Source organism: Channa argus, chromosome 14 (assembly GCF_033026475.1).
Source record: "Channa argus isolate prfri chromosome 14, Channa argus male v1.0, whole genome shotgun sequence".
Classification (NCBI taxonomy): Eukaryota; Metazoa; Chordata; class Actinopteri; order Anabantiformes; family Channidae; genus Channa; species Channa argus.
The window spans coordinates 18,351,694-18,375,711 of NC_090210.1; the positions used below are offsets into that span (position 1 = coordinate 18,351,694).

A 24,018-nucleotide genomic window follows, 5' to 3' on the forward strand; every position below is an offset into this window, starting at 1 on the left:
AATGGAACAGAGCCATCATTTATAGATGTTACGTCTGATACAAGTTTGATTTTAAAGAAAGATTTTAACCCATCTATATTAAAATGTAGATTTCCTGTTAAATACCAAATGCCTTACAAGAAATATTATATTGATGCAAAGAAATATAGCAGCAAAATCTCTTTAAGCATCTGAGCTCTAACTTCACAGGACATTTAATTTCTTTCTGTGGTTCATTTTCACTTTACATGTATTTAAATTGGAATAAATAAAAAAAAAAAAAAACAACCAGCAGCATAACAAATGTCATCTGTAATGTAGTAGAGTGATGTTAGCAGAAGTAGCAGTTGCCAAGGGAAGTCGATCCTTTCTCCTTTCTGTTCCTTAACCTGAATAATGGATTTCATTGTCCTCATAACTATAGAGGAAGGCTTAGCTCATTATGGCCCATAATCCAATCTGTGAGCTCCCTGAATTGGCAGCATAATGACATATCAATATTGTCCTTGGTACAGAGAGAGAAAGTGGAAATGTAGCAAAGTGGTGTAGAGAAATGCTAACAAAATCACTGTGAGGGAGGAAAAACAACATTTCTGGCTTGGACTGAGCACCAGCTGGGAATACACGGCACAAGGTTTTAGCAATGTTTCCTCTGTACTACCCATTCACTTTGGCTGGTCCACCACCGAATAAAAAATGTTACCGTCGCTACAGCAGTTAGATTAATGCTAAATACTGTGAATTTCATCAGCTAAAGCTGATGGAAAATATGCTTTAGTGCAAACATAGAGGAGCTAAAACAGGAGTAAAAAATCTGGTCAGTTTCAATGCAAAAAACATGAAACACTGTGTTGTAGTCTAAATCCAAACATGATACAGAATGCATTGATTCAGGGTTAACTTTAAGCTTTTTCCTGCAGAAATACACCATGCATTAAACAAAGACAAAGAGAAATCATGCTAACCAAACACCATATAGCACTGGATACACTTGGAAATGGCATGGGGATATTCTGCCAAGCTGCACACTGTCTTGGGCACATTCACTTTTTATTGTCCTGTGACATAAATGCTTAAATATTCATCTGGTTTCCTCTTTAGAGGGAGTTCATCCAAATGACCAGTTACTAACAGTCCCTATACACCCATAGCAGAATTAAATCTAATCTGTCTTGATGTGGTAAAAGATGTGAGCAGATTAGATTTTATTTAAAATTTCCAGTAATGCTCACAAATATTTACACTCACTCCATTTGCTTTCTTGATATTTTAATCAAAAGATGCCAAATGCCATGTCTATCAGGTGCCTCCACACAAAACAACATGCACATAAGGACACACATATTAGGGCACTTCTCACCTGCAACAAAGCTAAGTCCTGTCCACTTCAAATATGCATAATGTCTTTCTTATACTGCTGAATATAACAAAGTTTGACACAATCCCATTTTCCATATTGTTTGAGCAAAATGATTTAATTAAGCTCCAAAATATATACCAGGCTCAGAAATGCAGCTGTTTATTTGACTTTTCGGCTGGAATTATTCACCAATTTCAATCTTATTTGTTTTTTGAGTATTTACTTGCTAAAAGGTGATTTAATTGCTCTACACAAACGATATCTTTCTGAAACACATTTCAGCATTGCCCAGTATCCACATCCTTGAACAATGACAAGCTTTCAGAGAGGACAGAATTAAAATTCAAAGGCAAGGCAGTTCATTTCTGTTCCAGGAACCGCTGTGTGAAAAACACTCGACTGATTTTAATCACATTCTTATTTATTTCAGCTTAAAGCTCAGCTTGACTTTTTAAAAGCCAGTGCTGAGGTTTACTGTATTTTTGTAGGGCAACAGCACCATCTAGCAGGTCTCCAAAGGTGTTGTCTTTGCTCACTGAAGCCATTAGATGCACACACTCTAAAAGCTCTGCCTTCACAGCACTGCTGGAACAGCAAACACTTATTTGCAGACTAGGGTTTTAGTAAAAGTACTTTATTGCCCTGTCTGTTATACACTCCACTGAGTCTGGATTATTGTTGGCTACTTGTGTCTGCACTATTCTATTATAATGCTGCCAAACCAGGAGGAATGAGTCATTTGAAATGAGTGGCGTTTGGCAAACACAACGAAGTTTCTGTCTAAGGGTCATTGCATTATTCTTCACAGAAACAGGGCCTCGAGTGTAAACAAAATTTGAATTAAAAAAGCCTGCATTTTAGAGAGAGATGACCTTGCTAAGTAATCAGAATGCACATACTTTTACTGTCAATACATTAATGGGTTGATCTTGGAATAAGGAATGAATCATAAAAATAAGTTGTTTTTTAAACCATGTCATAGAACAGAGACCAGAAGTTTAAATAAGCACAATTAATTAAAGAACATAGTCATTCTGAAGTATTTCTATCAGATATATAATGAATATAATACTGTAGTTTGTGCCTCAGGGGTGAAAAAAACAGAAAAGATAAGAATTATTCTTGACTGTATGTGTGTGACCTTTCAATGAAATGTAAAGGTTTATTGTTTATTTCTTACTCCAGACACATCCAACAGCCCTGTAGATTACTTTACTGATGCACATACCCGTTCTGCAATAAGCTGTTTGTGTCTTTGTCTCATGCTTAGGCTGCTTTTACACCCCTTACTCCAGTATATCAGTAGTCTTGGGGCCTACTCTTCCTCTCATCACTCTGACGAAGACATTTCTATTAGTGACAAATGTGATCACCCTTGGCTCTTTCTTTCCATCTCTTTTTATCAACTCCACCCGCAGCTTGGTGTTCAATGAGAGTGTGTGTCTGTCCATCATTAAAAATGTATACCATCTCTCCAAACAGTGTCCTGACAAGCCACTCATGCTCATTGGATATCAGTCATTAAAATTTAGCGAAGAGGGCAAAGCATGGCCTGGGTAGGTATCAGGTTCCTCATTCTGTGTGGATGAATTTTTCAAAGTCCTATTACCTCTACAGGCAGCACTGCTGATGTTTCAAGGCTGCAGGCTCCCATACAGTCTGTCTCTGATCTTACTGTAGCTGAGCCAAATCAACAATAACAACATGAGTCTCAGGGTGGCTATACTGATTCATTTACTACTTGTTGTTGACAAGGCTGAATCTAAAAAAGGTGAGTTACTATTTGTTATCTTGATGGAACATAGCTTAATTTTGATGGGAGTGCTTTATCTTGTAGATACCGTATATATCGAGAAAGTTGGGATTCAATTGTTCAATGTCAACTTGTAATACACTTTCAGAAGTTGTACCAGGTTACTGGAAAACAGTCAAATAAATAAGTAAGCAAGGCAAGTGCGTTATATTCATTTTGTATTTTCACAAGCTGAAATAAAATATTGTTTGTAATTATAAGATGTCAAATGTGGAGGGATCCTCTCTTCTCCATCTGGCAATATCTCCAGTCCAAACTTCCCAGGCCTCTATCCCTACAACATTGACTGTTCCTGGCTAATTGTGGTGGCAGACGGCTCCTCAGTACTCCTCACTTTTCACCACTTTGAGCTGGAGTACCATGCCAGCTGTGCTTACGACTACATCAAAATCTACAATGGCATTTCGGAGGATGAGGGAAACCTCCTTGGGACATTTTGTGGTGACATATCTCCACCTCAATTCACCTCGTCTTGGAATGTCATGTCCATCATCTTTCATTCAGACCGCCATGTGGCCCACAGGGGCTTCAGTGTTGGCTACAGAAAAGGTAACTTATTATATCTGATGCAATATGACAGGAATCAGTTGTCCCAACTGTCCAAAACTTTAGTAGATTTCTTCTGGCTATGTGGCAATACCATAACTCATAGCTTTTAGCATAAACTTCTTGACCTTAACCTCACTGAAAAACAGATCTCAACATAACATTGTTCAGAAAGACAGGGATGTTACAGTCCTGCTAATGGCTCTGTAGGCACAGCACTGCTTTCAAGTGAAATCTCACATCAACATGATAAAATGCTCACTAGGATCTAGTATGTTGTCCATATTTATCATCGGAGTTTAGTGTATGAGCATGCTGACATGAGCACCGAAAACAGTGTAAGTGAAGGTCGTAGGAATAGCACTGGTTTTGTAGGCATTCATTCAGTTTTTAAAAATATTGGACAAAAATCTATTTTATATATATTAAAAGTGAAACTTAATAGTGAATATTTGCACCATATGTAAGAGTAATCCTCAGATAGATACCAAAATATTATCACAGAAGCACATGTGACAACCTCGTGGTGTTACTATATAGTCCCAGGAATCACCACCACTGTTGGTATTCATTCTTTAGCAACCATAAATGTAACATTTCATACATTCAACAACATTTCAGCAATTAATCTAGTAGCTAGTAATTTAGTAACATTTTACAACATGACCAAAAGTCAGGTAGATATATACATACTTTATTCATCCCAATGGGAAACTCACAAGGGACCGACAAAAAACATTGCCAACCCTAAACCGTGATGTCATAGCTAAAATTGTAATTGACACTCATAGATGATTTTTTTTTTTTACTGCAGTCTGACCAAATAGATAACAAAAGATGCAAGAAACTATTGAACTTGCTTACATTTAATGCTTGTTGTTCTCGATTTTATGACTGCATCTTCTGTAGCATTACTCCTTTGTAAAACTGTACTATTTCAGTTTGCCATCTGTCACCTTCAGATATGTGTGGTGGAGTCCTAACTGGCCTGTCAGGTGTAATCTCCAGTCCAGGCTACCCTCAGGAGTACAGCAACAATGCTGACTGCTCTTGGTCAATCCATGTATCCAACACCAGTGTCGTCACCTTTGTCTTTTTGGACTTTCAGCTAGAAAACAATGAGGGGTGTAACTTTGATTTTGTTGCCCTGTTCGACGGCCCAACAGTCACCCACCGCCACCTGGGCAAATACTGTGGGACAGATAAACCCTCTTACATAGTCACCACTTCCAACCAGCTTTTAGTGGTCTTCAAGTCTGACTTCAACATTGGAGGACGGGGGTTCAAGGCCTACTACTACTCAGGTAAGAAGGTTTGGTTGTATTCCATATATTAAATCGCCACATCAACAGGCATAATAAGGTGCTGTCAGTTTTTTACGCAAATTGTTGTTTGTGGTGTGCTGAAATAACTGAAATGAGAATCAAAAAAAACTTTCACTTGTCAGGAATGTAAACCACATGAAGAAACATTTATTCGCAATCCTCCTACGCAGTCATCTATTCAGAAGACAAAAAATACTTTGAAATCCACAGAAACATCCACAGTAATTAGTTATAAATCTGGACATAAACATGTTGGGAAAAGCATCAGGATTAGGATAGAAAACAGTGGTATGTGTAATTAGGCTCATGTTAGCGGGTACATGGAAAAGAAGCACATTACATCATCCTGGAAGTCTGAGACAAGGCCATTAAACAGCCCAGAGGATGACACAAAGGAATCCTGTCATCTGATGAAATGAAAATTGAACACTTCTGCTAGAATCCAAACCACTATCATCTACAGAAACAGGATAGAGCTCTCACCCTATCCTTACCAATAACACGATTATAAAAGTGCTTTGGTTGTACAGCCAAGGCCCAGACTTGAATCCAATTGACACTCTGCAAAATAACTTTTTGACAGCTGCTCAGAGACTTTCCCTTTTGACCTTTTTGGATAGTAAAGAAAATCAGCAAAGCACAAACAAATCCTAAAATACAAAAGCCAAACCAAACACAGATGTTGTACAATGTAGGTTTCACTTTTAATATCTGTAAAAAGAGCGCCTTTGCATTTTGTATTCCTTGCAAATATTACCACAAAATGGCAGAAAAATTCAATACAAGTACAGTACAATAAATCCTAAAAACCATTAAAATGTTTTTTTGTGACATTTTGTGAAATGCACATATTTGTGTTAGGGAGAAGATTGATATCAGTTTATACATAAGTGATATCAGTCTTCTCATTCAATTCTGAGCATAAACTAAACACACATTATTAAGCGAAAGTAATACATTTCGTTTGACTAAACTTTTAGATCATATGTACCTTAACAGGTGAATGTCAGCAGGTTCTGTCAGCTATATGTGGCAACTTCAGCAGCCCCAATTTCCCCAACATCTATCCAAACAACATCAACTGTCACTGGAGCATCACTCTAGCAGCTGGATACCGCATCAAACTCTTCTTCCCCACAATGGACTTAGAAGATCGTAACGGTCTGTCAGATGAGTGTGACTACGATTCTGTTGCTGTTTACGATGGAGACAGCCAGACAGACACCCTGCTGGGACGCTGGTGTGGCAGGGAGCAACCTTCTGTTCTCATCTCGAAGAGAAACAAATTGCTGGTGGTGCTCAGCACAGATAGAAATCAAGCTCGTAGAGGGTTCACTGCCTCTTATCTTGGAGGTAAATGTTCCTTATAATGAAAAAAGATTTAATTCCTGAATTTAAAGCCATGTTAAGTTATGAGGTTTTAGATCATTCACTCCCTACGGATGAAATTTTTTTTAATTTAATGTCTCGGTTTAAAAAAAAATAACTTGTCTTTTTTCTTCATAATTTAAGTGGTACCTGTAAATATTAGCTGCACAAGATCCGAATTCACCATTTTGATACCCAAGCAGTCTTTACCTCAGCTGGACCGTGAGAGTATCTACCTGGGAAACCCTAGCTGTACAGCCCAGTTAACAGCCACATCATATAAGATACTTGCTCAGTTTGTCTTCTGTGGTACTGCAAGCCAGGTGAAAACCCCCATTCTCATTCCACTTAACAGGCAATGATTTCCTGTACTTTAAGTGTTAAAGATTTTGAGACAGAGATTACGAAATAACTGTTTTATCTGTACAGAGTGTTTTGTTCCTATTAACAGCGTGACTCCTGCTGCTTTACAGAAACATCACAACATCACCATGCTGGTAAACAGACTCTACATTGATTTCTCTAATGGGAAGCAACAGAATGTACAGGAATATAAGGTGCAGTGTGATGCCCTAAGGAAGATAGCATCAGTGTCCCTCATTTCAGCAGAGGAGCGGCGTCTGGAGGAGCAGGCCCATCAAACTGACAATGATAGTAGGGGCATTGCATGGGAGGAGGAAGCTGAGCCTCATGACTTGAGTGATATCGTCTTCATTAGCATATGTGTTCTGGCTGTTATTCTCATGGTAATAGCTATTATTTGGCTAGTGCTGCTTTAGGAACAGATACTGCCCAGATAGTCTCATCCAACAAAGGAAAGACTCAATGCTGAAGAGGTCATATTTTAAAATTATATTTAAAAACAAAAACAAAAACAACAACACCTACGAACAAAACGTTCATGCATTCCAGTACAAAAAGACAGTATTCTCATCACCGATCAGCAATATTCTTCATATTGTTGAAAGTGAATTACACACAGTTAAAAAGCAGTGTAAGGCTATCGATGTGCCAGAAAAAGTAAAGGAATTTCATATCTGCTTTACAGAAAATCATTATTTCTTGTATTTAGAAACCAGCTGGTGAACTGATACTGTGTTATCCTTAACTTGAGTTCTGATCTCTGGGTTGTGTTTGAAGGCAAACACTAGTGCTCTAATAGTCCTTCTGTATGAGCTGCTCACTAACCTGGAGCTCTGGTGAAACACCTCTCTCTCAATGTTTTCTACAAGACCAGAATCCTCCTGCAGATCAGATAATTAAATACAAAGAAAAACGTACATCTATTAGACAACATTCATTTTTAGTATCAGATGCAAGTGACAATGTCAAAATGTATATTTTGCCAAGCAGTAAAATTATTTTTTAAAAAGATGTAAATAGACTGTGTGCTGCTGTAAGAACAGTAAAACCAGTTTTTATATTTCTGTAGAATGTATACATATTAAATCAAAGAAAGCAGTTTCAAGACATTCTGCTTGATGCATGGCTCATGCGTTGGACCTTAATGATTTGATTTTTTTTTTTTTTAACATGTTCTTTAATAAAGAAAAGCAACATTGAAGAGGAATGCATAACACCTAAGCTTGATGTCACCCCATACAGTACAAAAATTATAGAAGCTAACATATCCATAAAATAATGTGGCTTCACCTTTAATGAATGTTTGCACAAGCACACAACTGATTGCATGTAAACCTAATATAAAGGACAAACATTTGAAATTCACTGAGATTGTCTTTCTCACCTTGACCTCCAGGGCTTCAGATATTAGTCTCCTAGCGCTGCTCCGGAGTCCTTCAGATTGCTTGTCGGAACGCACTTCAATAGCTGGCTTATTGGAATTCTCCTCAATGAACGTCCTCCAGTCAGTGTAAACCTTTGCTGCCAATGAACTCACTTCAGGGTCTTGATGCTTTCGCATTTTGTTTACAGTGTGACCTTTAAAAAAAAAAAAAGAGGGTTAAATTATGTTTGAAACTAATTTAAATGATTAAAATTTAATAAATAGTCTTAAATGTATGAGGTAACTAAACATAGTTTGATAGCTGCTCTTATGGCTCATGATGCTGCTGTACCAGTGAAGTCAGATCCAATCCTGGACTTGAAATCATACAGGTTCACTGTTGATTAATTTGGCTTGTTAGGGTTGTATGCAGCCTGTGCTAAATATACTATGTTACAAACTGGTAACTGGCTACTTTCCAATGTGTACTTTTCACATCAAGACGAGTGAGCCTGACATTGCACACACTGTAAAACAACATAAAAAAGCCACGTTGAAAGCTTGATCTTAAGGGTTTCTCGTCTACACTGTACCAATTTTGGTGGACTTGAGAACCTCCCTGGATGGTATCTTCTTGCTCAGCTCTGTTAGGGCAGTGAGCAGGTTGTCCTTGCTCTGTTCTGGCAGCTCCAACATGGACTTGTAGCGCAAGATGTCTTCAATCACAACCACCCTCTGTAAAGACACATATGAGCAATGGGAAACTAAATAGGTGACACTGTGCCCGATCAATTCACGTTGAGGAGTAGTAGCATACCCGTAAAGACTCTATTGTAGCTTGTTTGAAAACCTTTTCACTGCTCTTCGACTTTTTCGGTGATTCACCCTTCGGGAATCGCACTACGAATTTGTCCATCTTCGAGCACAAAGCAAGACGCTACCTAGACTAGTGAGGTGTTATTTTTTTGGAAAAACTACACTTAAAACAGCCCACGTTGGTTATACAAACGAGAAGTGTTTGCAGATAACTTACTACAGTTAAGTGCAGTTAGCTTTACAATGCTAACTAAATGCTCGGTTTAAAATGTCGATTAGGAAACGCATTGCTGTCTTAGATCAAGTCATTGCCCTATCCTTTAGTAACTAAAAGCTGCATTTATGGCGGCAACTGAGAGAAATATTTAGCTTGTTTGGATACAGTCGACGAGCTAGCAACAGCCAAATTGTCATCGTAAATACGAGCAACCAATGTTGCCTTTGAGTGCTGTTGGAAATAACCTATTTAACATATGGATAACGTTTGGAATATTTACTGAAAATATACTAATATTAATACATTGCATTAAAATAACCATACATAAAAACAACAACAACACGAGCATTAAATTAAATAAAAATAACATTCGGTTCAGTTTACTTGATTTTATTGGGACAAAAACGCATTGCACTCAAGATATACGGTACATTCGTAAATATACACAAAACATTAGAAACACACACCCGCTAAGCAAAAACCAAAAGAAACTATATAAAATATGTAGCGCATTCGGTGTATGTCAGATAATTTAAATAAACACAATTTATTTCAATAGTTGTGTGACTTAAGTCATTAACAATACGTGGAGTTATGAGAAAGTATAAACACAGCATAGCATTTTAGAAGAGGCTCGCGTGACAAGAAAGTTCTCGCGAGAAAAGAAACCGTCTGAAGAAAGCTCTTGTGTGGTTTGTTTAGGTTTTCTGTTTTCGCAGGGAAAATGGGGATTCTTTCCTGCTTCGTTAGTATATTAGGATTATTTATCCTAGTAGTGTGCACATCAGCGTCTGCGGATGTGTTTGATAGCGTTTTGGGAAGCACGGAATCCTGTCATAAGTCATGTGAAATGACATACAGTTTGCACACGTATCCACGGGTGAGTTTTCATTTTGTTGAGGAAAGACATTTTTGCTAGCATTAGCGCTAAGGTTAGCCAACTAATGTTTGGTTAGCTTGGGAAGAAAAAGTGCACCCCTTATAATCATACTTCGATTTTGTGACAACGGGTGAAATGTCGTGTGCGAACTTATGGCTTATGCGAAAGTTAATCGTGCGTCATCTATCTCAAGTTCCAATGTTTGCCGAGGCATTCAACTGGTCGTCTGCTTTGTTTTCAGGAGGAGGAACTTTATGCCTGTCAGAGAGGTTGCCGTCTTTTCTCGATTTGTCAGTTTGTTCGTGACAGCGAAGATCTGAATCACACCAAATCCGAGTGTGAATCAAGTAAGCTTTGCACTGAAACTCTGTTCAATTCAGTTCTGTACAGTCCAGGCCTTTAACGACGCTCTTGGTAATCCGCGTATCTGCTTACAGTAAAGTCGTAAACAATTGTTGCACACCGTCAACCCTATGTTTGTTCATCAAATTTTCAACAACTCCTTGTTTTAAACATCCCTTTGTCCTTTGCTATAATCCTGTTTCGCCATCTGTTGCCATTCACCACCTCCAAACTTCCGCAGCCTGCCGTGAAGCCTACACCCAGTCAGATGAGCAGTATGCCTGCAACCTTGGCTGTCAGAATCAGCTTCCATTTGCAGAGCAAAGGCACGAGCAGGTGTGTATATGATAAGCCAGGAGAGGTAGCTCATCTTTGAGTACAGAATAATGCACTTAGTTTGGCTATGATTACTGCTTGTTTTGGTTGCCAAATTCACTACAGACACACACATCTATCTATCTATCTGCTCTAAATTTTAGTTGGAGGCAATGATGCCTAGGATTCACTTGCTCTATCCCCTTACTCTGGTCAGAGGATTTTGGGATGATGTAATGAGTCAAGCTCACAGCTTTATCACTTCCTCATGGACATTCTACCTCCAGGCTGATGATGGCAAAGTTGTGATTTTCCAGGTATGGTACTGAGTATGTATGCAAAGAACACTTGCTGTCAGTGAACAAGTATACACTATTAAAAGATCCAGTTCTGTTTTCTGTTTTGCAGACTGAACCACAAGTCAGGTTTTTACCCCAGTTTGACCTGGAAAAAGAAGTTAAAGAGGAGCCACTTAAGAGCCGTAAGCCCTCCACCATCCTAGAATTTATGTAAACGATAAAGTTGGTGATGCACTCTACTTCTCTTCTTTACTGTTATTATGAAAATGACATCCTGCAAGGAAACATATTGGGAATTAATTGTCTTGGAGGCCCTTGAAGCTAACAGTGTTGTTGTTGTTTGTGTTTTCTTTCTCTTATCTTTTTTTCATTAAAAAAAAAATAGAGAATAATCCCTGCTATATTGTTCAGTTAGTTTTGTTGGCAATTGCCACATAGAAATATACTTTAAACACAATCAGTGCATTTTTCTAATAAAAAAGGGGAAATAAACAGATCACTTGTGTACATTTAAAGTAATTTCTATTTGTCATTTTCAAGTTCCCAGGTTTAACAGCCCAATTTACAAAGAATATCATCGCACTTTAATCCAAGAGAGGGACAGAGATATGACTGGGGACCAAACCTATGATCATGAATACAATCTCTTCAGCTGTCTCTCGAGGTGACTTATTGCACTTTTATCTTCGCTATCCCAGAAGTTTGTTTTACTTGCGTAGTAAAGATTAATATTAAAAGCACTAACGATCTGAAGTGTACTCTAATTTGTAGGAACCCATGGCTACCTGGGTGGATTCTAACCACAACTCTAATCCTGTCTGTATTGGTCCTGATTTGGATCTGCTGCGCAACTGTGGCAACTGCTGTCGATCAGTACGTACCCGCTGAAGTAAGTGTTCTTACTGCACCTACTGTTTCTTTTTCTTTCCTTTATACTTGAAAGAGCGAGCTGGAATTTCAGCTGATATACAAACTTACACTTGCAATGTTTAAGCTTGTTACGTTTAATTTCAGAGTGCATTTTCTTTGTTCTCCTTACAGTTTATTTTTTATAATGTGTGAGTTCAGAAGAAGGAAAGGTTCATCATTTTTGAAATTACCCATATTTGCTTTGATTCTGAGACTTGGATGAGAAGATATGGTCTACCACTCCTGTCTCTAAGATAAATATGTAATTAGAGGCAGGTTAGCTTGGGATATAATTTGAAAGTGAGCAGTCATTTAGTGTAATTCCTGTGATATGCCAGAAGGCAGATTTTGTTTTGATAGTTGCACATACATAAGGACACACAGTTTCATGTCTAATTTAATAAAGCAGGAGTGTATTTATTTGCTGTTTAAGCAACATCTTAAATCTACTATATCAGTGGCCAAAAAGGAAAATTAATTAGAAAACCAAGCTTGTTTCATTTTGGCAAATTAAAAAAACATTTGTTCAATTTGTGTCAGAGATGATTCTTTTCAAAAGCAACAGATCTGTGTCAACACTCTGCTTATGCTAACTGCCTTCTGCAGCATCAGAAACTACTAGCTGTGTTCCAAGCAAAGTCTTGCCACATGGGGAAGTTATTTCTATGTTCTAAGTTCTTCAGTTGCTGCATTGTTTTCCCCAAACAAACATAACACCACATGGGAACTTAAGCATTAAATCACCTCACTGGGGAAACTGCTTACACATCCCTTCACAGTGAAGGCCTGTCTTGAGTGAGATGCCTCAATTCTTTCCTGCAGTTATGTTATTCCACTAAGCACAAGAATAACCTGGAGCATTGTTATCAACTATAGAGTTACTTCTCAAATCTGAATATACTTGAATCTTTTTGCATCCCTTACACATGCAACGTCTGAACAAATGACCAATAAAGGTGTACTTCTTCCCTTCCAGAAATTGAGCATCTATGGGGACAGGGACTATGTTAAGGAACAGAAACTGACTCCATATCCTGCATCCTCCTTGCTGATCATCACCTCCAAAGGGACAGAGGAAGAAGCTGGGCCACTCCCCTCCAAAGTGAACCTGGGCCAGTCTAACATCTAGAACCCAAAGCTGTAGCAGAGAGGGGATGTGCAGCTTTATGAATAATGTTTGGTTGATTTTTATCCTCTGGCACAAGATCATGCTTCTTGTTATCTAAACAGGAATATGTGCAGAGTATTTTGTATTACTGATACAGATTATCTCCCTTTTTGAAGCTTTTAAATTTGGTGTGACCAAAGGCATTTTCCTTTTCCTGTATATTAGTTGAGAGAGGCATTATATTGACTGCAACGCAAGTATGGGGATTTCGCTCTAAGTTTGATATTTGCGTTAGCTCTCTCCTGGTGTGTTGTTCTATTGAATAAAATTTAAATACACTTTGACTTGAAGTGATGTAGGTTTCACCCAAACCCTCAGCTTTTACTAAAGTAGTTTGTGTTAATGTTGCAGACTTTCCCTTTTTGTTCTGTTGTTTATACTGCAGTGATTTGCATTGAATTTTACAATAAAATCTTGCTTTTAATCTTAACTAATGTTTACGGTACACACAGTAGGTCTTTACCTGCTTCACTGTTGTCTGTTATAATGGTTGTTCAGAATTAAAAACAGAGTGAAGCCGTTAACACAGGCATGACTTTATTTGAACCATTATATAATGTAGCTAACTTTGGGTCAGCACAAAAGAAAATGAAAATGTACCAAAAAAAATTATAAAACTTTAAGGGGACAAATTGAAAAATTACCTTAATCTTCCAAATGCAACAATTTATAGTACATGTAGTCTTTAAAATTAATGTACATGGATGTTAAAAATAAACTTCAGTACAATACTATGTTCTTCATGGTTTCACTGTACTATGTTCATCTATTCGTCTTTGACATGTTTTACTGAGCATGTACAGTTAAATTGAAACTGTATTTTATAGCATTTTTAAATTGTTCTGCAATCTGAGTTACCACTCCAATCTCTGTAAAAGAAGTGTGTAGTATTGAACTACTCAGCAACTTGTTTACCATTATATATTTTAAACATTCTCCTAGAATAATGTGGTCCTAAAAGTATTCAATGACATATCTAGCAGGCCATCTTCACAGCAACTTTTGTAATATTAAACATGTCACATGCTGAAAACTAGATTTGCTATATGGTAATTAGCATAATAATTTAAGGAATCTCAGGCACATAAATCTTCTACAGATATGCTCTTTCAAAACAAGACCTCCAGATTAGGTAATAATAAGCCCGTCATCTTTACCAATTTCTGTACAAGTTTATGTTTAGCCTCAGTGCTGCATTCTGCCAAACAAAGTTCCAATCAAATTAACAGAAAACCAGCTCACGCACTGTAAATGTTTGCAACTCCAAGAAAGTTTTCTTTTTCCGACCTGAGAAGCACATGAGATTGTTTCCAAAACCACAAAATGACAAGCAAGGAAGTGGTTAAAGGTAAAATACTAGACTTTATTAACTAAAAAAAATTACTTAACAATGTCACCTCAAGCCACTTTAATGTTTTAACAGTTCACAAGTGAGAAATACCTTGTTTTTAAATATCCTTGTTCCTTTTAGGATAAATATGACTTGATAACACTCTGCTGTGCTCTGCTGTTTGTTGAATGTCACATAAATGCACGCCTCAGTAGCTGTTCAGCAAGTCAATGTCCTCTGCAGAAAGTGCTGATGTGGACAAACGTTTTGTTGGGGGACTGTGATGAGAACTGTCACGGCTCTCTAACTGACGCTGCCTTTTTTTGACATTAAGCCTGGAAGGCTTTGCTTTCTGATTTGAGGTGTAAGGATGCTGTTCTTCTGGTATGTTTTTGTTTGCTGTAGCTTTGTAGAAATGCAGTCTTTCTCTGTTAGCATCTTCCTCACTTTCGCAAACCGTGGGTGCTGCATTCAGGACATCTCTGACAAACTTCTGCCGACCAACTATAGATGATAAACACATCCAAAACGAGCTTTAGCAATGTGTCATAAAATGTTAAAGTTGCCTCCACCAATATGAGTAAACTTACAAAAACGGAGTGCTGATGTTCTTGATGCTTCAAGTTTCTTCTGTTTTGGCATTTGTGAGTTATTAGTTTCCCATTGGCTTATAACCTGTAAGAGTCAAAAATACTGTAGGTTTGTGGTACTACATGTGCAACAATTGGCCTTTAATTACAAAATAAGTTTCCTATAAAAAAAAGTATGTTTACACAACTATTAATGTCTAATGATAGTTACCTGCTCTGCCCATCCTTCAGTTTTACACTTAGAGTGATCAAAGTCGTCTAGTGGTTTTTCAGAATAACTGAGCCCCAGAAGGTTCCATATAGTTGTCTTCAGTCCATTGTTAAGCTGGAGGTATAAATTACCTTATCAGCATCACAAAATAATACAACAAAGTTGTGTGCAACATAATTATCATTGCCTTACCTTTAAACCGGTCTTAGATACATCAAGTTTTTCAAGTTTGGAGAGGCAATTAAGGTATCTTAGGGCCCTCTCTGAGATGGGGTTATCTTTAGAAGACAGAGAATAACTGATAAACATTTTATTGGTTGATCCCTGCTTGATGGGGAAAGTACTGTATTTGTGCTCACACTTTAATATGAAGCAGATAACACTGTGGTAACTAACAGGAAACATCAAGGATCTGAAGATTGTCCAGCCCTTTCCTCAGCATTCGGATAGGCGCAGTCAATCTTTGTAAGCCAGCATCTGATAGATTATTTCCACCGATGAAAAGCCCAACAAGGCTGCTGAAAAGGAGAACTCTAGTGTTACTAAAATCTCTGTTAACTATCCGCATCGTGTCTTAAGAGCTGACCATTCAGGTATTACCTTGCCAGTGAGCTGGATGTTAGATGCTGGAATAGCCCGTTGTCATCACCAAGTCTGCAGCCAAACAAATCTAAAGACTTCAGACTATGAAATGTTTTTATTCCATCCATCTTCTCATGCAAAAGAGGAAACCTGCAAAAACGAAGGGAGACACGGTTTGAGGCAGGGACAACCTCAGAGGCTCGGCAGGTGTGATGCCAGCACAACATACCTATTTCGCAGACAGAGGGATCCGAGCACCAGCGGCCCATATGCATCATTAAACAGCTGAAGGGCTTTCGCTGAAATGTCTGCATTTGAAAATACCCGATTCTCCTCCACTGCTGCAAAAAGTCTGTCCCCTATTTGCTCTGGAAAGCCAACCAGAGAGTCCACATGGTGAATGTTGTCAGCTACGAACAACAGAGTGATGTCAAACAGAGATTTGGTGGTGTACCTCAGGCTTCCCTCCGCATTGTAGGTGAACATGAAGTGCTCTTTTCTCAGCACGAACGGGTTCGTCCTCCTACATGACGATATTGGCTTCGGCTGGGCCAAGACTATGTCACCGACGCGACGAAGTTTGCCTCTTTCTCGAACATAAACGGAGTCACCGTCCACACTAAGGTCACACATCTTTCCCGTAAGAATCCAAAAAATCTTAACTCGTGCGCGTCGGCTCAACACCGGACGTAAAAAAAAAAAAGAAAAAAAGTCGAAGTAGCGTTAGCTCATTAGCAAAGTTAACGTTGGCTAATGAATAGAGGCCGATGACTTCGCCTAGCTTAAACCTCGATTAAATGTATCCCCACGTCTTAAATTGGAAAGTTTATCTGTGACGTTGTTCCACCCTGCAGTCCAGTTTTCGCCACTTTCTTCTCTAACGGAATGTGTTTGGACAAGTATTTCGGCTTCCTTTCGACAGCCTTACAGGGCATGGACCGAAGTGCGGTACGTGCTTCAAACTAAAAGCCCATGACTAATAAATCTTGTTTCAAGTTCTTGATACACTGCCGGCATATGATCGGTTGCAAGAATTTCTCTCCGATAAACTCATACCAACACCATATTGACATGTAAAAACCTCTTTCTATTAGTTTTTACATTGAAAAAAAACCAAACAAAAACCTCTTACGTTGAAAATCTTTGGTAACAGGAAATAGTCTTGTTTACATGCCATATCCTGGTCCAAGCAACTGCTATTCTAGGTGAGTGGAATTCAATTATTTAAATGTTTTTAAAGATAATTTGCTAAGTATTCATTGTTTGAGCAAACCAACTAAAAGTGTTCAGTTCTCCATACACCCGAGTACCACGTTCTTTGGCAGTTAATGCTAATGCTAACTTAAGTTGGCTAAAGTTGATGAGTTGTCAAGTGAAGTTGGTAAGCTAACGTTAGCTAGCTTAAGCTAACCTTTAGTTTAACGTGTAAGTTTTTTCTGTGTCGTTTTTGACGTTTATATTTCAAATCGGTGGGTAGTTCACAGATTTTAAAGCTGAAACATTTTTTACTTTACTATTTTCTTTAGATAAGGTGTTGTCTTCGAGCTGCGTTAATTTGCTTGAGAGACGATCTTGGTTACGTAGAGGAACTTAAATGCATGTAAGCTAAATGGCGTCGACAAAGGATCCATTTCAATTTCAAGGTGAGTGTCCTCGGTTTTTCCTTTAATGGAAAACTGTTTCATTGATGGTTTGTAGGGGTTTACTGTTTTCTACGAACGTCCCCTGCACTGTACAGTGCTGCACCAATTTCAAGAATGTTCACTGAAAAAGCTTTTGAGTAACATGTAATGTTCCTTTTATCCATGCCATGAAATTAGAATTTGAAGAAGCGGACAATCTGTTGGAAGCCAACAGAGATGCAGTCACCATTAGCATTGAAGATGAAGATGCCAAATCTGAGAAGCAAAGAAAAGCTGCCACTTTCTCTCCAGATGAGGATCCACTTGGCAGCGATGACAAGTCAGAGGTCCTGATGATTAGTACTTAATGGTAGCGTGTTAATTTTCAGGATTGTTCCATCAACTTTTAATTTAACTAATTTATTTTTCTCTGTCCCTTTTAAACAAAGCTTCTCTCTGGACAAAAGAAAAGTGTTCCCTTCTGGACATTTGAGTACTACCAAAGATTTTTTGACATCGAGACCCATCATGTAATATACTTATTCTGATTTACTCTGACGACTCTTTACCACTATGAAAGTTTGGCTTGTCAAATGCAGCTTTGATTAGGTTGCAGATGTTATTGACAGTAACATTCCTTTCAGGTGAAGGAGAGAATCATTGGATCAATGCTGCCATGGCCTGGAAAGAACTTTATTCATGTCTACCTACGTAGAAATCCTGATCTTTATGGTTTGTAATTATACCGTTGGCAGAGTTCTTGTCTTAATAAGATGTTGCTATGTATTTTTTCGGTGAGACAAATGTAAATTCTTTATTAATGCTCTGTACTGTAATTGATATCATTTTAAAGAAACCAAATGGGCATTTTAACTTAAGTTCTGATTCTTTGAATTTGTGTTTTTAGGACCATTCTGGATTTGCACCACCCTTGTGTTTGCCATTGCCATCAGCGGAAACATAGCCAACTTTCTGGTGAACTTAGGCAAACCAAACTATAAGTACACCCCAGAGTTTCAAAAAGGTAAATGCTGTTATTCTGTATTATTGCTGGCATGTTTGTTCAGGTTGAATAGAACAAGAAATTTAAATGACTTGTTAAATATTATTCTTGGAATTTCCTGTGTTTTTCAGTGACAATAGCTGCAACAGCAATTTTCAGCTATGCTTGGTTGGTGCCTCTTGCCCTCTGGGGTTTCCTGCTGTGGAGAAACAACAAAACTTTGAACTTGGTGTCATACACCTTTATGGAGATTGTCTGCGTGTATGGATATTCTCTCTCGATTTACATACCTGCAGTGGTAAGACCTGAATCTATGAATAATGACAACAGCACATTTGTAAGGGTTGTATTTGTTACGCTCTTTTCTGGATTTACAGTATTTACAGTAGAATGAAAATATGCTGTACTTAATTATAATGACACTTTCAGTTTTTTAAAAGTATATTTTTTGACAGAACACTGTAGTAGAAAAGCTAAAAAGAAAAGCTCATCAGAACATTTTTAGTAATGATGTTTTTTTTTTTCTGCCAAAACATCATCTCATCATTTTCATGACAAAATGTGGTGAAGGTGCCAATATACCACATAAATCAAATCTCTGATTTTTAGAATACTGTATTAAGTGATTGCAATTAGTGAAATATATTGTCAGTACAATGTACAATAATGTGGCTGCTACACAAGGTACATTTTGACACTTTATGAATGCTTATTTCCCAGATTCTACTAATGCATTTAACGCATTGAATGTGTCCCTTTGTAAAAGGTCCTTTGGATTGTCCCAAGTGAATGGCTGAGGTGGTGCTCCATCGTGGTGGCTCTCTGCATGTCTGGCTCAGTTCTGGTGATGACCTTCTGGCCTGCAGTCAGGGACGATCACCCCAAAATTATCATAACGATCTTGTCAGCTATAGTGGTGCTTAACGTCCTGCTTGCTATTGGTTGTAAGGTAACTGTCCTACAGCCAGGATGCTGCTTTTATGTAACTTTTGTCGTAGGTTTAACTACAATGTGGAGAGATAAAAGAAAATTACATATGTTTGGGCAAATAAGATACATTTAATGTTTTGCTTTACCAAACTACATCAGGACTAATCTAGATGATTCAAGCTGCCTGTTCATTTTGATGTAGGTAACAAGGATTGCTTACTCTCATTTATATTCAGTGATCTCAGTAGCATGGCCAAGCTTTGACCCAACATGTCTACATCATTCAGACACTACACTACAAGGGGATTTTTTTGGTATTTCTGGGAAATAGTATACCTGATAGCGTCACATTAACTCCCTCTGGGGAGAATTTTTATCTGACACTTTGACAGCACTCGCTAACGGGTGTGAGAATGGACTGTTAGTACAGCCTATTCTAAAAAATGTTAGTATCATATGTCTCCCCTTGTGTAACTATGTAATTAGTGTGCAAAGTAAGCCTTTGGCTAAGGGCTGACCAAGATGGATTGCAGAAACATTGTATTCTTCCTGGAACTTCAAACATTTGTTGCACACTTACTCATTAGACATCATTAGACACCACAGCCTTCGTTCTTGATGGAATACTACTTTGTCTTCATTATGTAATTACCTAATGGCAAACGTATAAGGTTATCTCCTTCCCTCTTTGTTTTTTTTCCACAGACCTATTTCTTTAGCCAACCTGATCTAGCATCACAACATGACAATCCTGATTTAAAAGAGGTGACCAAGTCTTCAACATGAAAGCCCTCAATGCTCATAAGGTAAACTTCAGTGACAGAGAGGCTTTTTAAGCCATAAGCCTGTAGTTCAAATACACCACTAGCCTGACACATCTAAGTTACATTTCTAAGTAATGTAAGTTTGTGCTTTCTCACTGTCCTGTGTTCTCCTGTCCTGCTAGAGTAGAACACCTGACACCAGACTTCCTTTACATGATTTCAGCTTCCCAAAACAAGTGTTTTATTGCAGGTTATCCTGTTGCCTTATTAGAGAGAATCGGGTTGCTATGTTGATGAAGTCATGGGTTGACTGGATTTCACCTGTACTCTGACATTCTGGCTCAAGACCCAATGTGTATGCTTGGTTCACTTGTGTGACTTCTGAAAACGAACACTGGTACCAAGTATGTTATTTCAAATGGGATGGGTATTAAACTTCCTTAAAGATAAATGGGGTGTTGTGTTGCTCAGCACAGCGGATCTCTTTTTGTATGGTAGGCTATGCTTTATAGATCTAATGTTGAAGCATTCTGTGCAATAATGTTGGTGGCATCAAAAGCATTTTGTATATGCATTTTTCTATATTTACCAGTAATGAGAACTAGTTTGTATACATGTACATGTGAACCTTTCTGTTTGACCTGAGCAACAATTACCGTTGTTAGCAGAATTTTTTAATTTTGAACTTTATTATATACACTGTTTTTCTAATAACTGTAAGTGCCCAATCAGTGCCCATTCTAAATGTCCAAATAATTTACATATTTACCTTTTTTGTAAATACTTATTTTTATTGGGATGGGGAAAAAATAAAAATGGTCATTGTGGAACCAGTCTTTATTAATAAGATTGTCATTGTTCTGACAAATATCAACTTTCAGATACCCCACAGCCTATTTTCAAGCACAAGTTTAATTCTATTAACAGATTATTTGCATAGTCTTTACCCATAATATAACCCCAATTCCAAATAAAAACATAGTATAATTATTTGCAAATCTCATTAACCCATATTTTATTCCCAGTAGAACATAAAATACATATCAGATTTTGAAACTGAGAAATTTCACTATTTCATGGACAATATCAGCCCATTCTGATATCCAGAATCATTTGATGGCAGAAACACATCTAAAAAATAAAAAGTTGGAAGAGGGGCAGCAAAAGGCTGGGCAGGTAATTGCTGCAAATTAAAAACAAATGGAGGAGCATTTGACAACTAATTAGGTTAATTGGCAACTGGGTATAAAAGGAGCATTTCAGAGAAGCAGGTCAAAACTGGATGTGTGTGATCTTTGGGCCCTCAGGTGGCACTGCATTAAAAACAGGTGTGATTCTCTACTGGACATCACTGCATGGACTCAGGAACACTTCCAGAAATCACTATCTGTGAACACAGTTTTTCATGCAATCCACAATTGTAAGTTAAAGCTGTATCGTGCAAAGAAGAAGCCCTATTTGAAGATGTTCCAGAAACGCCACCGTGTTCTCGGGGCCAAATCCCATTTAAAATGGTCTGAGGCAAAATGGAAAACAATTCTGTGGTCAGGTGAATCAATGTGAGATTCTTTTGGAAACCATGGACACCGTGTCCTGTGGACTAAAAAGGAGAAGGACCCTTTAGTTTATTAAGAGCAGACAGTTTAAAAGCCTGCATTTCTGATGGTATGGGGGTGCATTACTGCCTTATGGCATGGGCAGCTTACACGTGTGGAAAGGCACTATCAATGCTGAAAAGTACATAAAGGTTTTAGAGCAACATATGCTCTAACATATGCTATCCACACAATGTCTTTTTCAGGGAAGGCCTTGGTTATTTCAGCAAGCACTGCATCCATCACAACACCATGGCTTGCAGGAGAAGAGTTCGGGTGCTGAACTGGCCTGCCTGCAGTTCAGACCTTTCATCAACAGAAAACATTTAGTGCATCATCAAACAAAAAATTCAGCTACAAAGGCCCAGGAATGTTGAGCAGCTAGAATCCTGCATCAGACAAGAATGGAACAACATTGCTCTCCTAAAACTCTAGCAACTCCTCCCTTCCCAGACATCTACAGACCTTTATTAAAAGAAGGGAATGCTACACAATGGTAAACATCGCCCTGTTACAACTTTTTTGAGATGTGATGCTGCCATCACCTTCAAAATGAGCTAATTCACTTTTTTCTTCTTAAGTAAACTTGAAGTTTTAATCAAGTACAACCTTCAAGTCACCCCAGCACTTACATATGTAGGCAACGCGACTCTTTCTTGCTGTCTCTTGATAGTATTTTTCAGCAGTTGGACACTTTAAATATTTATGGGTGTGACTGTAACTAATAGGTATTACTTCAACATTGCAAAGAGAGCATATAAAAGTGGGCATTTGGCTGCTGCCACTGTTTTTCCAGCTCACACATCTAAACTGTCACGTGATTGAGCAACGTGATAGAATCTACAGGTTTGCTGGTTGGATGCACAGTTTGACTGCAGTGGGAAATGTAAAGCCTGTTTTCACAGACACATGGTGAATGATCAGCACCTTACACACAAGAGACCTACTGTAGGTATAGACTTTGTTCAGTGTTTCCATTGATTTACAAGGGCCATGTTTTTAAGTTAATTAACAAAACAAAACGAAATTGCGTCACTTGAAACGGTGTCAAAAGGATGGCAGCGCCCTAATTAATGGTCATTCTAGCCCTAGCTTTGAATTACACAGCACCTGCAGCCACAGATAACCCTTTGAGAAGAATGTCACCTTCCTCAGTCTCAGGCATTGAGGCAGCCGCTCGTGCTTTTGGATTTATCCCCAGTGCTCAACCCAAGGAGTTTTGAATGTATTTTATATGACCCTATTTTTAATGACTTTAGTGTTGATTATATTTTGTTTTTGACGATTTAATTTATGATGGCCACCTCAAATGAGAAAGTTGAAAAGGTGTCCAAATTTGAGGCTTTGAAACTTCTGGAGAAATGCAGAAAGGAAAGAGATGAAGCCCTGCACAGGGAAAGTGCTCTCAAAGAGAAGCTCAGACAGTACGAGTTACGGGTGCGCTCAACTGAGGGTCTGAAACGGAAACTGAAGACCTTGACCTCAGACAACAAAGAGCTCAGGAAACAGGTGAAATCTCTTCGTACTCAGATTGGACTTGAGTGCAGCCCTAAGTTCAATGGAAAGACCACAAAAGACATCATCGATGACCTGCACGAGAAGGAGCGTGAGTGCAGCTCCTTGGCAGAGAAGGCGAGGAAGCTGAGCTTGACCATTGATAATTTAACGTCAGAGTTGGCAAATACAGTCACCTGTAAAACTCTTTTAGAGGACCAGATTCAGTCATTGCAGCAAAACCTCAAGGATATGACAAATAATCAACGCCGTCTACTGAAGCTGTGGGAGGACAGGAAAGCCCAGAGAGAGCAGCTCACCCTGCCTGCAATTACCCAGAAACCGGTACAGAAACCACCTCTGCATAAAACAGTTCAAACTGATATGTCCATCAGTTCATCCCAAAAACTCCCAGTCCATGCTTTTGAGACCAAGCCATTCTCTCGAGACGATGACAAAAAGACTGTTAGAGATAAACACAGCTTTCCAACATATGGAAATGTCTACAATCATGACAAGAAAGCTCTTGTGCATGATGAAACGACAGGAATTCCAAATCGACTGGACTCACTGACTGACAGCCATTAACAGTCTCTACCTGGGGGAGATATAGTGAATCATGTTTGGACTAATGTTGAAATATTTGTAAATGACATTAAGTTAAATAATTGTGATAAATATTTTAAAGTTGATTTGCAGCTTGTCTTCCTGCTTTGTGTAATTTAATCCTATGATTTGTGGGGATCTGATAATATCAAGTTTGATTGCAGTGTTTTTAACTTACGAAACTTACCCGATCAATTCGAGTTTACTGTGTGTATATTTATAGTTCAA

The 24,018-nt window shown here is 38.2% G+C and overlaps 6 protein-coding genes across 12 annotated transcripts; 4 read left to right on the forward strand and 2 right to left on the reverse strand.

Moving 5' to 3' along the window:
- Positions 1–3,043: 3,043 nt before the first annotated feature.
- cdcp2 (CUB domain containing protein 2) lies at positions 3,044–7,170 on the forward strand. The gene is made up of 6 exons (XM_067475495.1): positions 3,044–3,110; positions 3,354–3,701; positions 4,661–5,002; positions 6,023–6,376; positions 6,536–6,714; positions 6,865–7,170. Exons 1-6 carry the CDS (start codon positions 3,044–3,046, stop codon positions 7,168–7,170), a joined length of 1,596 nt encoding a protein of 531 aa, XP_067331596.1.
- On the reverse strand, positions 6,248–9,392 carry tceanc2 (transcription elongation factor A (SII) N-terminal and central domain containing 2). Of its 2 annotated transcripts, XM_067475507.1 has the most exons (5): positions 8,935–9,392; positions 8,711–8,852; positions 8,139–8,332; positions 7,580–7,635; positions 6,248–6,386 (listed from the first exon to the last, which is right to left on the reverse strand). In XM_067475507.1, exons 1-5 carry the CDS (start codon positions 9,031–9,033, stop codon positions 6,356–6,358), a joined length of 522 nt encoding a protein of 173 aa, XP_067331608.1. In that variant the 5' UTR covers positions 9,034–9,392; the 3' UTR covers positions 6,248–6,355. The 2 variants fall into 2 exon arrangements, with proteins under 2 accessions (XP_067331608.1, XP_067331607.1); XM_067475506.1 differs by lacking the exon at positions 6,248–6,386 and having other exon boundaries at positions 7,229–7,635; positions 8,935–9,391.
- Positions 9,393–9,804: 412 nt separating this feature from the next.
- tmem59 (transmembrane protein 59) lies at positions 9,805–13,801 on the forward strand. The gene is made up of 8 exons (XM_067475498.1): positions 9,805–10,030; positions 10,272–10,377; positions 10,614–10,708; positions 10,852–11,004; positions 11,096–11,168; positions 11,527–11,650; positions 11,758–11,875; positions 12,872–13,801. The coding sequence occupies exons 1-8, from the start codon at positions 9,875–9,877 to the stop codon at positions 13,022–13,024; spliced, it is 978 nt and encodes a 325-aa protein (XP_067331599.1). The 5' UTR covers positions 9,805–9,874; the 3' UTR covers positions 13,025–13,801.
- A 604-nt stretch (positions 13,802–14,405) lies between these two features.
- Positions 14,406–16,705, reverse strand: lrrc42 (leucine rich repeat containing 42). 2 transcript variants are annotated; one of them, XM_067475497.1, is made up of 7 exons: positions 16,006–16,705; positions 15,795–15,926; positions 15,591–15,709; positions 15,387–15,472; positions 15,195–15,308; positions 14,984–15,068; positions 14,406–14,897 (listed from the first exon to the last, which is right to left on the reverse strand). In XM_067475497.1, the coding sequence occupies exons 1-7, from the start codon at positions 16,407–16,409 to the stop codon at positions 14,602–14,604; spliced, it is 1,236 nt and encodes a 411-aa protein (XP_067331598.1). In that variant the 5' UTR covers positions 16,410–16,705; the 3' UTR covers positions 14,406–14,601. The 2 variants fall into 2 exon arrangements, with proteins under 2 accessions (XP_067331598.1, XP_067331597.1); XM_067475496.1 differs by having other exon boundaries at positions 15,591–15,712.
- Positions 16,706–16,823: 118 nt separating this feature from the next.
- yipf1 (Yip1 domain family, member 1) lies at positions 16,824–22,033 on the forward strand. 5 transcript variants are annotated; one of them, XM_067475504.1, is made up of 10 exons: positions 16,824–16,981; positions 17,303–17,419; positions 17,597–17,745; positions 17,848–17,928; positions 18,043–18,130; positions 18,306–18,422; positions 18,533–18,699; positions 19,168–19,350; positions 20,037–20,137; positions 21,897–22,033. In XM_067475504.1, exons 2-9 carry the CDS (start codon positions 17,386–17,388, stop codon positions 20,115–20,117), a joined length of 900 nt encoding a protein of 299 aa, XP_067331605.1. In that variant the 5' UTR covers positions 16,824–16,981; positions 17,303–17,385; the 3' UTR covers positions 20,118–20,137; positions 21,897–22,033. The 5 variants fall into 5 exon arrangements, with proteins under 5 accessions (XP_067331605.1, XP_067331601.1, XP_067331603.1 ...); XM_067475500.1 differs by lacking the exon at positions 21,897–22,033 and adding an exon at positions 20,278–20,925; XM_067475502.1 differs by lacking the exon at positions 21,897–22,033 and adding an exon at positions 20,283–20,925.
- A 950-nt stretch (positions 22,034–22,983) lies between these two features.
- On the forward strand, positions 22,984–23,999 carry zgc:113691 (uncharacterized protein LOC503529 homolog). Its single transcript, XM_067475505.1, has one exon. It carries the CDS (start codon positions 22,984–22,986, stop codon positions 23,770–23,772), a length of 789 nt encoding a protein of 262 aa, XP_067331606.1. The 3' UTR covers positions 23,773–23,999.
- Positions 24,000–24,018: the final 19 nt, after the last annotated feature.